This window comes from Plectropomus leopardus, chromosome 15 (genome assembly GCF_008729295.1).
Source record: "Plectropomus leopardus isolate mb chromosome 15, YSFRI_Pleo_2.0, whole genome shotgun sequence".
Classification (NCBI taxonomy): Eukaryota; Metazoa; Chordata; class Actinopteri; order Perciformes; family Serranidae; genus Plectropomus; species Plectropomus leopardus.
The window spans coordinates 30798478-30810732 of record NC_056477.1 but is presented as its reverse complement, the minus strand read 5'-3'; the positions used below and the strand labels follow the sequence as shown (position 1 = coordinate 30810732).

General features: G+C 38.8%; 1 protein-coding gene across 1 annotated transcript; it reads right to left on the bottom strand.

Annotated features, from left to right (window-relative positions):
* Positions 1-407: 407 nt before the first annotated feature.
* si:ch211-125o16.4 (neuroblast differentiation-associated protein AHNAK) lies at positions 408-9229 on the bottom strand. The gene is made up of 5 exons (XM_042502676.1): positions 8928-9229; positions 5856-5947; positions 5602-5722; positions 5280-5455; positions 408-4785 (listed from the first exon to the last, which is right to left on the bottom strand). The coding sequence occupies exons 2-5, from the start codon at positions 5856-5858 to the stop codon at positions 853-855; spliced, it is 4233 nt and encodes a 1410-aa protein (XP_042358610.1). The 5' UTR covers positions 5859-5947; positions 8928-9229; the 3' UTR covers positions 408-852.
* Positions 9230-12255: the final 3026 nt, after the last annotated feature.

The following is a 12255-nucleotide window of genomic DNA, read 5'->3' as shown; positions in this document are numbered from 1 at the left end:
TTTTCCATGTTTTTGAAAGAAATCATGCCCAGGGTAAGGGTTGATTACTTCTGCATTCAAAAAGCCTTTAGTTTAGCAAAAGTGAAATGTGCTCAATATGTAAAGCGTATAATTTTGCTTATATGGAATACAGTTTCCAATAATAGTTCACATTTATTGGGGTTTGACAGTAATTGTTTTTTGTTTGTTTGTTTTTCAAGGAAATTCCTATTTGTCCAAAATCAGTCCAAATTTATATTTTGTTTTGATTTTTTTCCAGAGAGCTTTCTAGGAACTTAAATATGGATCTGTAAAACAAAGTGTCATAAAGCCTCTTGTTTGTTTCATGCATTTGCTGACTTTTGTTACAAATCAACAAATCATAAGTTTATTATTTTTCTTTTTTAAAGAATCACAAGCCTAAGGAATGTTTTTAATTATTTATTGAAGAACAAAAACTGACGAATATATTCACGCACACAATTCTCTTATCATGTTAAATTTTTAAGATAAAGTAATTCACTTCTCAGAAACTTAAACAGCTCAATATGATCACATGCAATACTGAGGGAGTTATTTAAAAAGTAACATACTTTCAAATCAACAATGTGTAGAAAACAGCTTATATAAATAACAGGAATATACACATAGTTTCTAAAAACGATTTTCTTCTTAAGGCTACCGCCATTATTAAGATCCACAAGAAGGCGACTGTACTGTACTGCACTGATACTTATCTGCAGAAAACTGTTGCAAATTTAATTGAACCGTTAACATCTGTCTGCATGGTCGCAAACTAAAGAAAAGAATTGGTTAAGTTACATGTATTTACAATTTTTCTTGACTTAATTTATCAGGTTAGCCCAGCGGGAATCAGTCAGCATCTGAGTCCTTGATATTAAGACCAAGCATATTGGAGAGGCCCTGTGACAATTTGTCATTTTCATCTGATGTCGAAATTTCAGGGACTGAAATGCCCAGTACTGACTCTGGCTTTTCGACTTTGAAAGTACCTTCTCTTGTCAAAGAGGAATCTCCTGCTTCTGCAGAGGAACCGACATTAAGACCTGGGAGCTTCAGATCAATATCAGTTTTTGATTCAGTGGGTGAGACATTGACTGATGGTGCTTTTTCCTTTGCTTTCATCAGTCTCTCCATAATGTCAATTTTCTCTCCTGTTTTTGGAGTAGCATTTAGTATCGGCAAGCGGACCCCTTTGCTCATGACATACTCCTTTTCGTCTGTGTCAGATTTTAATAAGCCCATGGTATCACCAATTTCTCCAATGCCATCAATGCTGTTCCTGGGCAGTCTGTGGATTCTGAACACAGGAACCTCCATCTCAGCCTTAGAAGCATCATTTTCAGAGTCAGCTCCGCTCCCCTCCTCATCAGTACCTGAACCAGACTTAAATCCCCATCTGAAGGGCCATCTCCGCTTACTTTTCGGAGAACCTTTCACTTCAACATCTGCATCAGGCTTGATATCCAGTTCAGGTGTGTTCAAGCTTGTCTTCACTTCAGGTGATTTTAGGACACCTACATCAGGTAAATTGATATCCCCATCAATACTGGGAGCTTTGACCTTCATATCAGGCGAGACTTCAAGATTTGCACTGGTATCAACCTCAGGTGCTTTTATTTTAGACCCTGGAAAGCTGAACTTTGGAAATTTAAAATTTGACAATCTGGGCTTTTCAAGATTGGCATCCACAGTTGGGGCCTCGGGTCCTTTGATATCTCCCTCTAAGTTTGGCACACTCACGTCTACTGCAGGTACAGAGATGTTGGTATCCACTGAAGGAGTGCCTAAGTTGACCTCTGGTGCCTTGATTCCAGTCTCCACTGAGGGATTAATATTGGGAACATCTGCATCAGGACTTGAAAGACCAAACTTTGGAAGTTTATAATGAGGCAAATTAATGTCACCGAGATGGGAATCAAGTTCTAAATCTGGTTTTTTAAACTGTACATCGGGTTGTTTGAGGTCTGCTGTTGGTACGTTGCTAATCACATTTGGAGTGTTTAGAGTGACAGGTGCTTTTAGTTCAGCGTTTGGCAACTTGGTGTCTATGTTTAGTGCTGGAAGGGTTCCATCAATTGTTGGTGAAGACAGACTGAGATCTGGTGCTGTCACGTTGGCATCAGGTACCTGGATGTCTGCTTTTGTGAGATCCAGACTGGGTCCGTCAATCTTCAAGGTAGAAACATCGATGTCTGGCACAGTAATGTTTGTTTTGGGGGTGGAAAGGCCCAAATCGGTCTTAAGGTCAGCACCCAGATCTATATCTGGAGAACTGACATCTCCATTAATGGTGGGACCAGAAAGATTTAAGTTCGGTGCTTTGACATCGTGCGCATCGACATTGAGATTAGGCCGTGATAAGCCAAACCCTGGTATTTTGGGAAGCCTCAATTTTCCAGCAGAGGCATCAACCTCCTGAGTTCGAAGATCTACATTAAGACCATCCACCTTCGGTAAACTAACATCAAGATCAGGTGCATCAAGACCAATTTTAGGTGCAGATACGGAGAGATTAGATGAGTCTATGTCTGCATTAGGTATATCCACATTGCCCTTAGGTAAGTCAAGTTTGGCATCAATGTCTGGTGTCTTCAAATCAGCATCCAATTTAGGAGCTTTGACTTTTGGTCCTTTGAGTGCTGGTAATTTAATTTTAGGAAACTTCAGGTCAATATCTGGGTCAATATCTGGACCATTAACATCCACATCTAGACCTTTGACATCAGCATTAGGCATGCCAATATTGATATCTGGAGTCCCAATCCCACCCTCAATTTTTGGTGCTGAAAGTTCTGGTGCACTCAAATCCACACCAGGCGCCTTGAAGTCTGGTGTGTCTGGTACCTTTACATCAGCATCAATGTTACCTTTTGGACCCTTCAGTGTGCCAAATTTGGGTATTTTGAAGTTGAACCATTTATTAATTTTTCCAGAGGGACTTTCAATATCTGGAGTATCAATGTCTACCACAGGGCCTTCCAGGTTAGTTTTAGGTAAGTCTAGATTTACATCTGGTGGATTCATCTCACCATTGATTGTTGGCGCTTGGAGATTCAACTCAGGGGCTGAAACATTAGTATCTAGACCTGCATCTGGGCCATTTATCTTAGGACCTGAGATTGACCACTTTTTAAAAGTAGGCCATTTGGATTTCACAGATGGAGCCTTAATGTCTACATTTGGTGCGTTAACATCAACATCGGCTTTAGGTAAATTCACATCAATGTCAGGTCCATCAAGTGATGGAGGAGAGACACTTAGGTCAGGGGCTTTAACTCCAGCATCAAGATCAACATCTGTGCCTTTCAGCTTGGAAGTAGGAAAGGCAAACTTGGGCTTCTTGAGTGTTGGGAACCTGAGTTTGGTAGAGGGAGTGTCAATGTCTAATGCTTTAACGTCAACATCAGCTTTGGGCAAAGTGACGTCGACATCTGGTGTGCCAATCTCATTACTCATTTTTGGAAGAGAGACATCAACATCTGGTGCGCTTAGATCTGTGTTAAGGTCTGCATCAACTTTGGGGCCATGAAGTTTTGGTTTCTTCCACCACTGAGGAAGCCACTGATGCTTCCCTGATGGAGCATTAATGTTAAGATCTGGGGATTCAACATCTACATTGGGGGAGTTAAGTTCAGCTGTTGGAAGACTTAGCTCAGCATTTGGTAAATTTGTGTCACAATTTAGGTCTGCATTTAAGTCTGCTTTTGGGCCTTGAAGTTTCGGCTTCTTCCATTTCAAGTGAGGCCAGGGGATTTTTCCAGATGGTGCCTCTGCATCAATATTTGGGGTTTGCACATCTAGATCGGGGCCTTTAAAGTCAGCCTTCGGCGCATTAATGTCAACATCTGGGGTATTTACTGCTCCCTCCAGTGTTGGAAGAGAGGCATCAACAGAAGGCGTGTTCAGATTTGCATCTAAGTCCAGATCAGATTTTAGGCCAGGAAGTTTGGGTTTCTTTAACTTCCAATTCCATTTGGTTTTATTAGATGGGGCATCAATGTCAAGATTTGGAGTTTGGATAGCTAGATCAGGGCTTTTGATGTCAATATCTGGTGTACTTAGATTCCCATCAATTTTCGGTGTAGTGAGGTTGACATCAGTTGCAGGCAGACCAGCGTTTAAGTCAGCATCTGGTCCTTTAACTTTTGGCAATTTCCAATTTTGATGGGGCCACTTTCTTTTGACTGAGGGTACCTCGATATCAGCATTTGGAGGTTCTACATTTAAACCAGGACCATTCAGATCCACTTTTGGCCCACTGAGATCCAAATCTGGAGTTTTAAAATCGAATGCTGGGGCTGTCACATTGAGGTCTGGTGTTCCTAGATTTCCACTGACAGAAGGGAGGTCTACATCACCAGAAGCATCCAAGTCTGGTTTAGATGTTTTGACATGAGGCAGATTAAAATTTGGCATCTTGAATTTTGGGGCCTTGTATTTCAGGTTGCCTGTCTTGATTTCTGGTTTCTCAACATCAAGCGAGGCACTGGGGGTGTTGAGCTTAGGAGCTGAGAAACTGACATCAGGTGCTTCAAGGGAGCCATCTAGATCTCTTTTAACACCTGATCCAGTCAGTCCTAGGTCAGGCATTGTGAACTTGGCACCTGCATCAGCTGAGGGCGTATTAAGACTGAGACTGGGAAGGTCTCCATTGAGAGTAGGACCACCTATTTCACCCCCTAAACCCTGTGCAGCATTTAGCTTTCCACTTAGGCCATTAATGGAAAGGTCTGGTGCCTCCGCTGATGCATCCAGTGACAGATCCTTTTTTAGGTCAAGCATCTGTTGATAATGGAGGGATAAACAAAGTAGGTTAACATCCGTTAATGCAGCATTTGTGTAATCAGTTATATTAAGCTTATAGTCTACAATCCAATTGTTCTTGATACTACTGATACTTAGACAGATGCTGTGACTATTAATACAATTTCTTCCAATTTATTTAATTATTAAAATGTGCAAAGGAAGCATGTGTTGTGGGTTGTAGGGACCTTTGAATTGCAAACACATTTACACTTACTCCCGCGCTTTACCATGCTGCCATAAAAAAATGTACTTATATATACTTTCGTTTTTCAAGGCAAATGGTTTCCAAGGTTGTTGGGTTTTTTTTTAAACTAAGATCAACTTTTCAGATTTTACAGTGTGTATAAAGCTATGCAAATGGTTTGGAGTCTTATTTATAAAGATATAAATTTTTCTTGAAACTACTTTGAAACACACTAGAGGTAAGTGTTTCCTTTTAATTTGGGTGAGCCAACTATTGCGACGTTTACCTGTGCAGGGTCTTTGAGACCCAATCCCAAAGAACCAAGGCCAGCACTGGCAACAAGCTCCTTCTTTGTCAGAACCTTCATGTTGTTATCGTACGGCTCCAGGACCTTCAGGATGTTGAGCACTTCATTTTTGTTGAGGTGGTCCAGGTGTATTGTGGCTGCAACAATCTCATCCCCTGGAACAAGCAGAAACACACATCAAAACCAGCATGGATCTTTTGCTTTTCCTTAAATCTTTTATCTACAGATACTGGTTTGGCTTTCCAAAACTGCAGCAAGACTAAAATATGATTGTAAATATTCACTGTTTTTATTTTCTTACCAGCTTGTAGGCCACTCTTTGCAGCCATTGTGTCATCTGTGATTCCGGTAATGATGACTCCACTCTCAGAGTCGTCTAGGACCAGACTTTCTGAGAAATGTCTACCCGTGCTGTCCCCGCTCTGTGTTTAAAAATGTTGTGCAGTGCACAAGATGAGACAGGTTTGCAACATTTTCACATATTTGCACCATGTGTTTTAAACTCAGACATATGGATGTCTGTGGATGTTTTTTATGTTGGTTTTTCATACTCACCATTATTTGTCAGTTGTATTTACATCCACATATCATGGAATTTACACAAAAGTATAAGCAACCATGGAAACTTCAAACCACAGCAAAGATACCTGTAAAACACCAGAGCAAAGCAACTTAAGTTATTTATTGATTTTAATCTCACTTAAATCAGTGTCATAACTAATGTACGAAAAAAACGTTAGACTATGCTCCCATAAATATTTAATTTAATGATTACTGGTGGTGATTAATTACATATTTATGGCCGCATGCACTGTAAAAAGACATTATTTATTTTAAAGATAGTGTTTGGACTGCCAAAAAGACAAGTGGAATAATTATAATATTACCTGAATTAGTTTTCTCAAATTTAACCAGTTTAAATTTTAAGGCAGCCTGGACACTAACTACTATAGTCAAAACAAAACATTTCTTTTTAAAGTGTGGTCTGCTGTGTGGTCTGTTTTTTTGTCATTTGTATTATCTTTTGTCTGTCCTGCACCTTGTTGTTTTTTTTGTTGTTGTTGTTTTTCCTTTCATCTAGTGTGTGCATTTGCAAACTTTTTGCGCAGTTATACTTTTCTGAATACAAAGATGCAGTGCAGGAATTCAAACAACAAATGATCATCATTTCAGTCCAAAAATGAAATCTGTATTTATTGACTGAGATTACTGTAAGTCATCTTAATTGTTCATGAAAAACCTCTCTCTCTTTCATTTAGAATCCTTAGCAAGAATACAGCCAACAACATGTTTTTTATGCAATTAATACTTTCAAACCATCAACATAAAAAAACTAGAGAAAATGTCCATAACTATAGTTATATTTATTATATTATTATGTTTCAGAAATTATGTATTTATTTATTTTTAAACACTTTTTCCAGGTCATTTCCTTGTTTGTTTTTGTTTTTTATCTTTTTACTTTTATTTTTGTATTTTTGCTTATTTCAGGTTATTTTCCTGTCACTTTTTACTAATTTCACTAAACTTGGGCCCATCTATTGTTAGGCTGGTCATTCCCTTCTTTCCATGTTTTTGAGAGAAATGCAAATTTTGAAGCAGTTTAGGTTTCCAGTATGTAATTTTTTTTTCTTTTTTAATGCAGTGAACAGTGAAGTGGAGGCGTGTGTGTGTGTGTGTGTGTGTGCGCGCGCACAGTGAATATAATGGAAGTGAATGTTGACAAGTGATGGTCTATGGTCTTGGTTTGAATTGGTTGAAACTGATTTGAGGTAATTTGAGTAATACTGCCAAAAATTAGATGCAGTACATTGGTTTCTGAGTCAAACACACGTGTGATAAATCTGGACATTTTAATCGATGTACATACTTTGATTTGATTTATGGCTTATTTTCATGTTCAGTCTCCAATATACCTGTACAAGCTACCTAAAACTTTGCTGATGTTTGACCCAAAATGAATACACACAGTAGAACATGAAAGTTGATCCTGAACCATAAAAGAAGATGGCAGGAGTAAAGACACCACCATAAAGAGCCATAGTGTGATTACAGCACCAGTTTTACAGGTATAAGAAATTATTTCCCTCAGCTGTCTGTAGCTGTCACTATAGGCTCAGGTCACCCCTGAACCCACAAATCCCTGACAGCACTTATGGTCCTTCATCTGTCTTTAACAGCTCTTTAATTTTCTGATCCTGACTGACAGAGAAATAACAACGCCCCCACACCACATCGCCTCACACCTCAGGAATCCAAAGCCTCTGCCAGCTTTGCTCAGGGGAATGCGTGCATCTAAACCAGTTAGTTTGGATGCATTCTGACTAACATGCCACACCGCTGTGCGCACACACGGCCCTCCCTTCAACCACACCCCGACATCTTCACATGGAAATGCTAATGTTGTTCACCTGCAACATAGTCGCATAAATAAAGAGAGGTCAGGTTTCAAGTTTAGCATTGCTAAACAGGTCCTCAAATGGGAAAAAAATTGGAATCAGTGACATTTTGTCCACAAAGATCCAAACTGCCCAACAATGCTTAAAAAAAAACATTGATCACCCATCAGTGTTAATGTGACATTCATGATTCATTCAACTCCAAAAACTAATCTTTAAACGGACAAACAACTACTTCGCTGTGTGCAATAATAGGCCACATGTAATTAAGTAAGTGTAAGTAATTACTGACCTGTTGACAGATTTGCTTAATGCATGTTTTTTTTCTAAGGATATTTAAAATGTCCAATCAAAATACACATCAGGGGATTATGGTTATAATACCATGACTTTTCAGAATCGCTGATGTTCCTTTTTTCCAAAGAAATACAAAAACGGTCCAAGTGCAAAGTGACTTCAGGCTCTGTACTTCCTCAAATCAGCTATTAAAATAAAACAGGCAAGTCATGAGAGAAAAGAAAAACCGTCAGATCATTACGGTTAATAGGTGTATCCTCTGAAAACAGGGCGTCAACATCATCAGCGACATGGACACAGCAGAGTGTGAGTCAGATGACAGCAGAGTTTGGTATGTTTCAGCCGGGACAACAGCAAGTCAAACATGGGCAGCAGCACTTATTAACAATACTGAATATATATTTTGACATCATCTTTATCTACACTTTACTCTTTATTTTCAATCTTCCCTTGACGTTAAAGCCAGACACCACAACACATTTCCAAAATCCTGACTTTGCTACTGATTTGTGACGTATCAAAATTTTACAAACCATGGTACGTTTATGAAACAAAGTTTAAAGGCATATTTGGAAATAATTGCTTTTAATTTTTAGGCTTTTTTTTTCAAGTAATTTCCTGCTTGCTTTTGTTTTTCTTATTCTAACCCCTCTTTTTGCTAATTTTCAGGTAATTTTCTTGTAATTTGTTGTTGGGTTTTTTTTTACCCATTTATTTCATCATTTGCAGGTGACAGTTAAACAGTTATCAGGTTTTTTTCCTAGACCAAAATGGATAATCTGAAGAAGAACCAGGAGCAAAAAAAAAAGAAACACATAAAATTGATACTCATAATGTAGATGCAATACACAGTTCACAATGCAAATTATTTAAGCAACTGTCCTTCCAAATAATCTCATAACAACCAAAAAAACATATTAGATGGACTCACCATATACTGCTGCCAGAGACGCCCCAGCAAAGGACAGCCACAGGGACAGATGTCTCCTCCTCAGTGTATCACTGCTGCTCTGTCAGGCAGGACAGGATGATCTGCCACTTACATGCCTATAAGCTTGTCGCAAGCCAGGAGAACAGGTTAGGCAGCATCAGCACCGCCTTTCCTAGTGCCCCCTTTTCCCCTTACAACACACACACTCCCACATGCACACACACACACACACACACACACACACACACGCCTCCACTTCAAACTATGTCACAGAGAGTGTCTCTCAGGCCTCTTTGCAGCCGAAACCTGACTAGAGAGCACAAGAGAGAAAGACACCGCAGAGAGAAACACACCACTCCTTCTGAACAGGACCAACCAGGTTTACAAAGAAAAACAAGTAGCAACAATGTCTCACCCACAAACACTGAGCTCACACTTCGCATCCATTTTGATATCAGACATTTTGGTGTTGGACACACACTTTTGCTTCCGCAGAGCAGGCTGTGACCACTGCCTTTTGTGAAATGTGGGTTAAGTTCGCCATTTCTGCATAGTAGTTACAGATTTATTGTAACATTGTTTTTGCATGCTGTTGGCATTTTTAATAAGCTATGAGTGATGCATTGCTTTCGGTAATGATATTTTCATTATAACAAACCTCACTTGTTTCCATTCATTGTAGTGTGTGTTATGAAAATCAAGCTACAGAGCTTTACACATGCTTTAACTGCCCCTGTTGTGTGTGTGTGGACTTTGCCAGTCAATTAGCATTCATTAAACCATACAAACTTAGCAACAATAAAAGCTTACATGATAATTGTGTTTGCTCTAGCTATCTATCAACTCCCTGATTTCCATACTAGTACAGGAATGTAAATCAATGGCTTCCAGAGCAGGCAGAAAGAACACATTCAGAAGACACAAATACTAGAAGAGCAGCGACTTCAAATCAAACATTTCAGAAATGCTGAATCATTGAAAATGGTACTGCTTAAATCACATATTAAGAAACCAAATTATTTATCTGATTTCTTTGAAAAACACAGGAAGAAATCAGTGAGCAATAAAACAAAAAAAATACCCTAAAATAGCAAGAAATCTGTAAAAAAAAAAAAAAAAATTACCCAGAAAATGTACTTAACAATTATAATAAGTCCATAATAGAATAGAATAGAATAGAATAGAATAGAATAGAATAGAATATTCAGAATGTGGAGTGCAGACACAGAAGGATACCTAGAGCGTAATGTATAGATGTGGGCGTTCCACCACAAAGTGGCAATATGTAATGACTTGGGATGAGAATGTGTTGGTGTGTCCTGCGTCGTTGCCCATTATTGGCCTTTGATTGCTTTTTTGGGAGATTCAGCATGTTTAATCAGCATCAGCAAGAAACGGAAGTGAGAAATGTAAACAAACAGCTAATGTCAAGAGGGCTTGAAATCGAGACCTGCTAACAGGCTCACTAACCTCTGGTATCTGTCCCATCAGTCTTCTGGCTTTCCTTTTTGAACGACAAATACAGACTACCGCCACCTGCTGGTATGGAGAGTTATTTCTTCTCACACAGGCCCAGAATGTAAGCGCTGGTTGGTCGTTGGCTGTAGTCTTCGCAATGTGTTCATGTGGAACTTTTGGCCAAGACAAAGGGGACGTGAGGCGATACAACAGTTGGCCTTCATCACATTAGTTTTTTAAAGTTGGTTTATTGTGTCTGGGCCTTTAGAAATGTCAGTAGATAATATTGCTTTAATAGTCTCCTTACTGAGATAGATTTGCAGCATGAGTCACTACCCAACCCGTCCAACCAATTAATACAATGTGATGACTGTGTATAGGAGAAGCTGAGGAGGGTGTTGTCAGGTAAGACAATAGGCAAACGATGAGTAATAGAAACTGGACTAAAGAAGAGAAGAGGAGTGAGTTGACATGTGAGTCTCTTTAATGTTGAGGACCTTTTCCAGCACAGTGACTTCCTCAATAGATAGCAGATAGTAAAGTTATTCTAAGTATGATTGAAATGTAGTCTCAAGCATTCTATCAACATGATGATGGTCAGTCAAAGCAGTCTTGTGTTTGTGACTTTTTTTTTTTTGTCGATGCCCTCAGAGAAAGAACTCACTAAGAACAAGAATTTTTTGCATGCTGAATGGTTAACTCTGGTTGTATTGATTTGAGACTTTAAATTATTACTTAAAAAGATTCCAAATACTCATTTAAAGGTAAATCTGAAACAGTAGTTCATGTCCTATAATTCTGTTTAATAATTCTTTTTGAGATTTGCTTTAGTTTTTCACAAGTGTATATGTGCGGCTTGTAAATGTTTGTAACAACATGAACTTTAACTTGACTGGAGTTTTTTTTGTGTCTCTAAATTTGAACCTTAACAATGAAAGTTACACCTCAAGCAAAACTGACCATGGTATAATTGCTGTTTGGTCATAGTTTGGCAATCCACAAAATGACCCAGAATAAAACAAAGTATGGCCGTGAGTTTTTATGCCCCCACACCAGTGATAGCCATGGTCATAGGCATTATGTTTTTGGGTCATCTGCCCGTCCGTCGGTCTGTCCATCCCATTCTCAAGAACACAAAGTTTTAAAAATGCCTTGAGGGAACTTTTTCAAATTTGGAAAAAAAAACATCCACTTGGACTCAGCAATGAACTGATGAGGATTCAGTGGTCAAAGGTCATTATTACCTTGTCTATCTCAGTCTTGTTAATGTGATGTCTCAAGAACACCCTGTTTGTCAGATTTGACACAAACGTCCGCTTAGACTGAAGAATGAACTCATTAGATTTTGGTGGTCCGAGCTCAAAGGACAACTTTACCATGACCTTGCATCTGTCTCACTCTTAAAGATACAATATCCCAAGGACACACAGGGAATTTCTTTAAATTTGGCACAAACCTCCAATTTAACAGTTAAAGGTCACTGTGACCTCGTCCATTGTATTCTTGTCAACATAGGATCTCATAAACACCTCTAGCAAATCTCTGTAAATTTAGTCCACTTGGACTCAAAAATGAAGAGATTATAATTTTGTGGTGGAAGGTAGGGGTAAGGTAAAGGTAAAGGTCACTGTGACCTCGCAAAACATGGTTTGGGCTATAACTCAGGAATTTATTTCCTAATTATAACAGAATTTCACAAATGTCAAATAGGATAAAAATGATGAAGTGACATTTTACACCCAAAAGGTCAAAAGTCATCAAACAGCAGCAAATTTCCCATTTTTTTCTCCTTTGTTTGTTTGTTTGTTGTTTTTTTCTTGTGTGTGTGTCCCCTCTCTAAATTGTGTTTTTTTTTTTAGGTCTGTGACAG

Excerpts from the sequence above, each read along its gene's own strand:
- si:ch211-125o16.4 (XM_042502676.1), bottom strand. Across the intron at positions 5,456-5,601 it reads AAAGAGTGGCCTACAAGCTG|GGGATGAGATTGTTGCAGCC; the intron begins GTAAGAAAATAA and ends TGCTTGTTCCAG. Across the intron at positions 4,786-5,279 it reads GTCTCAAAGACCCTGCACAG|ATGCTTGACCTAAAAAAGGA; the intron begins GTAAACGTCGCA and ends CATTATCAACAG.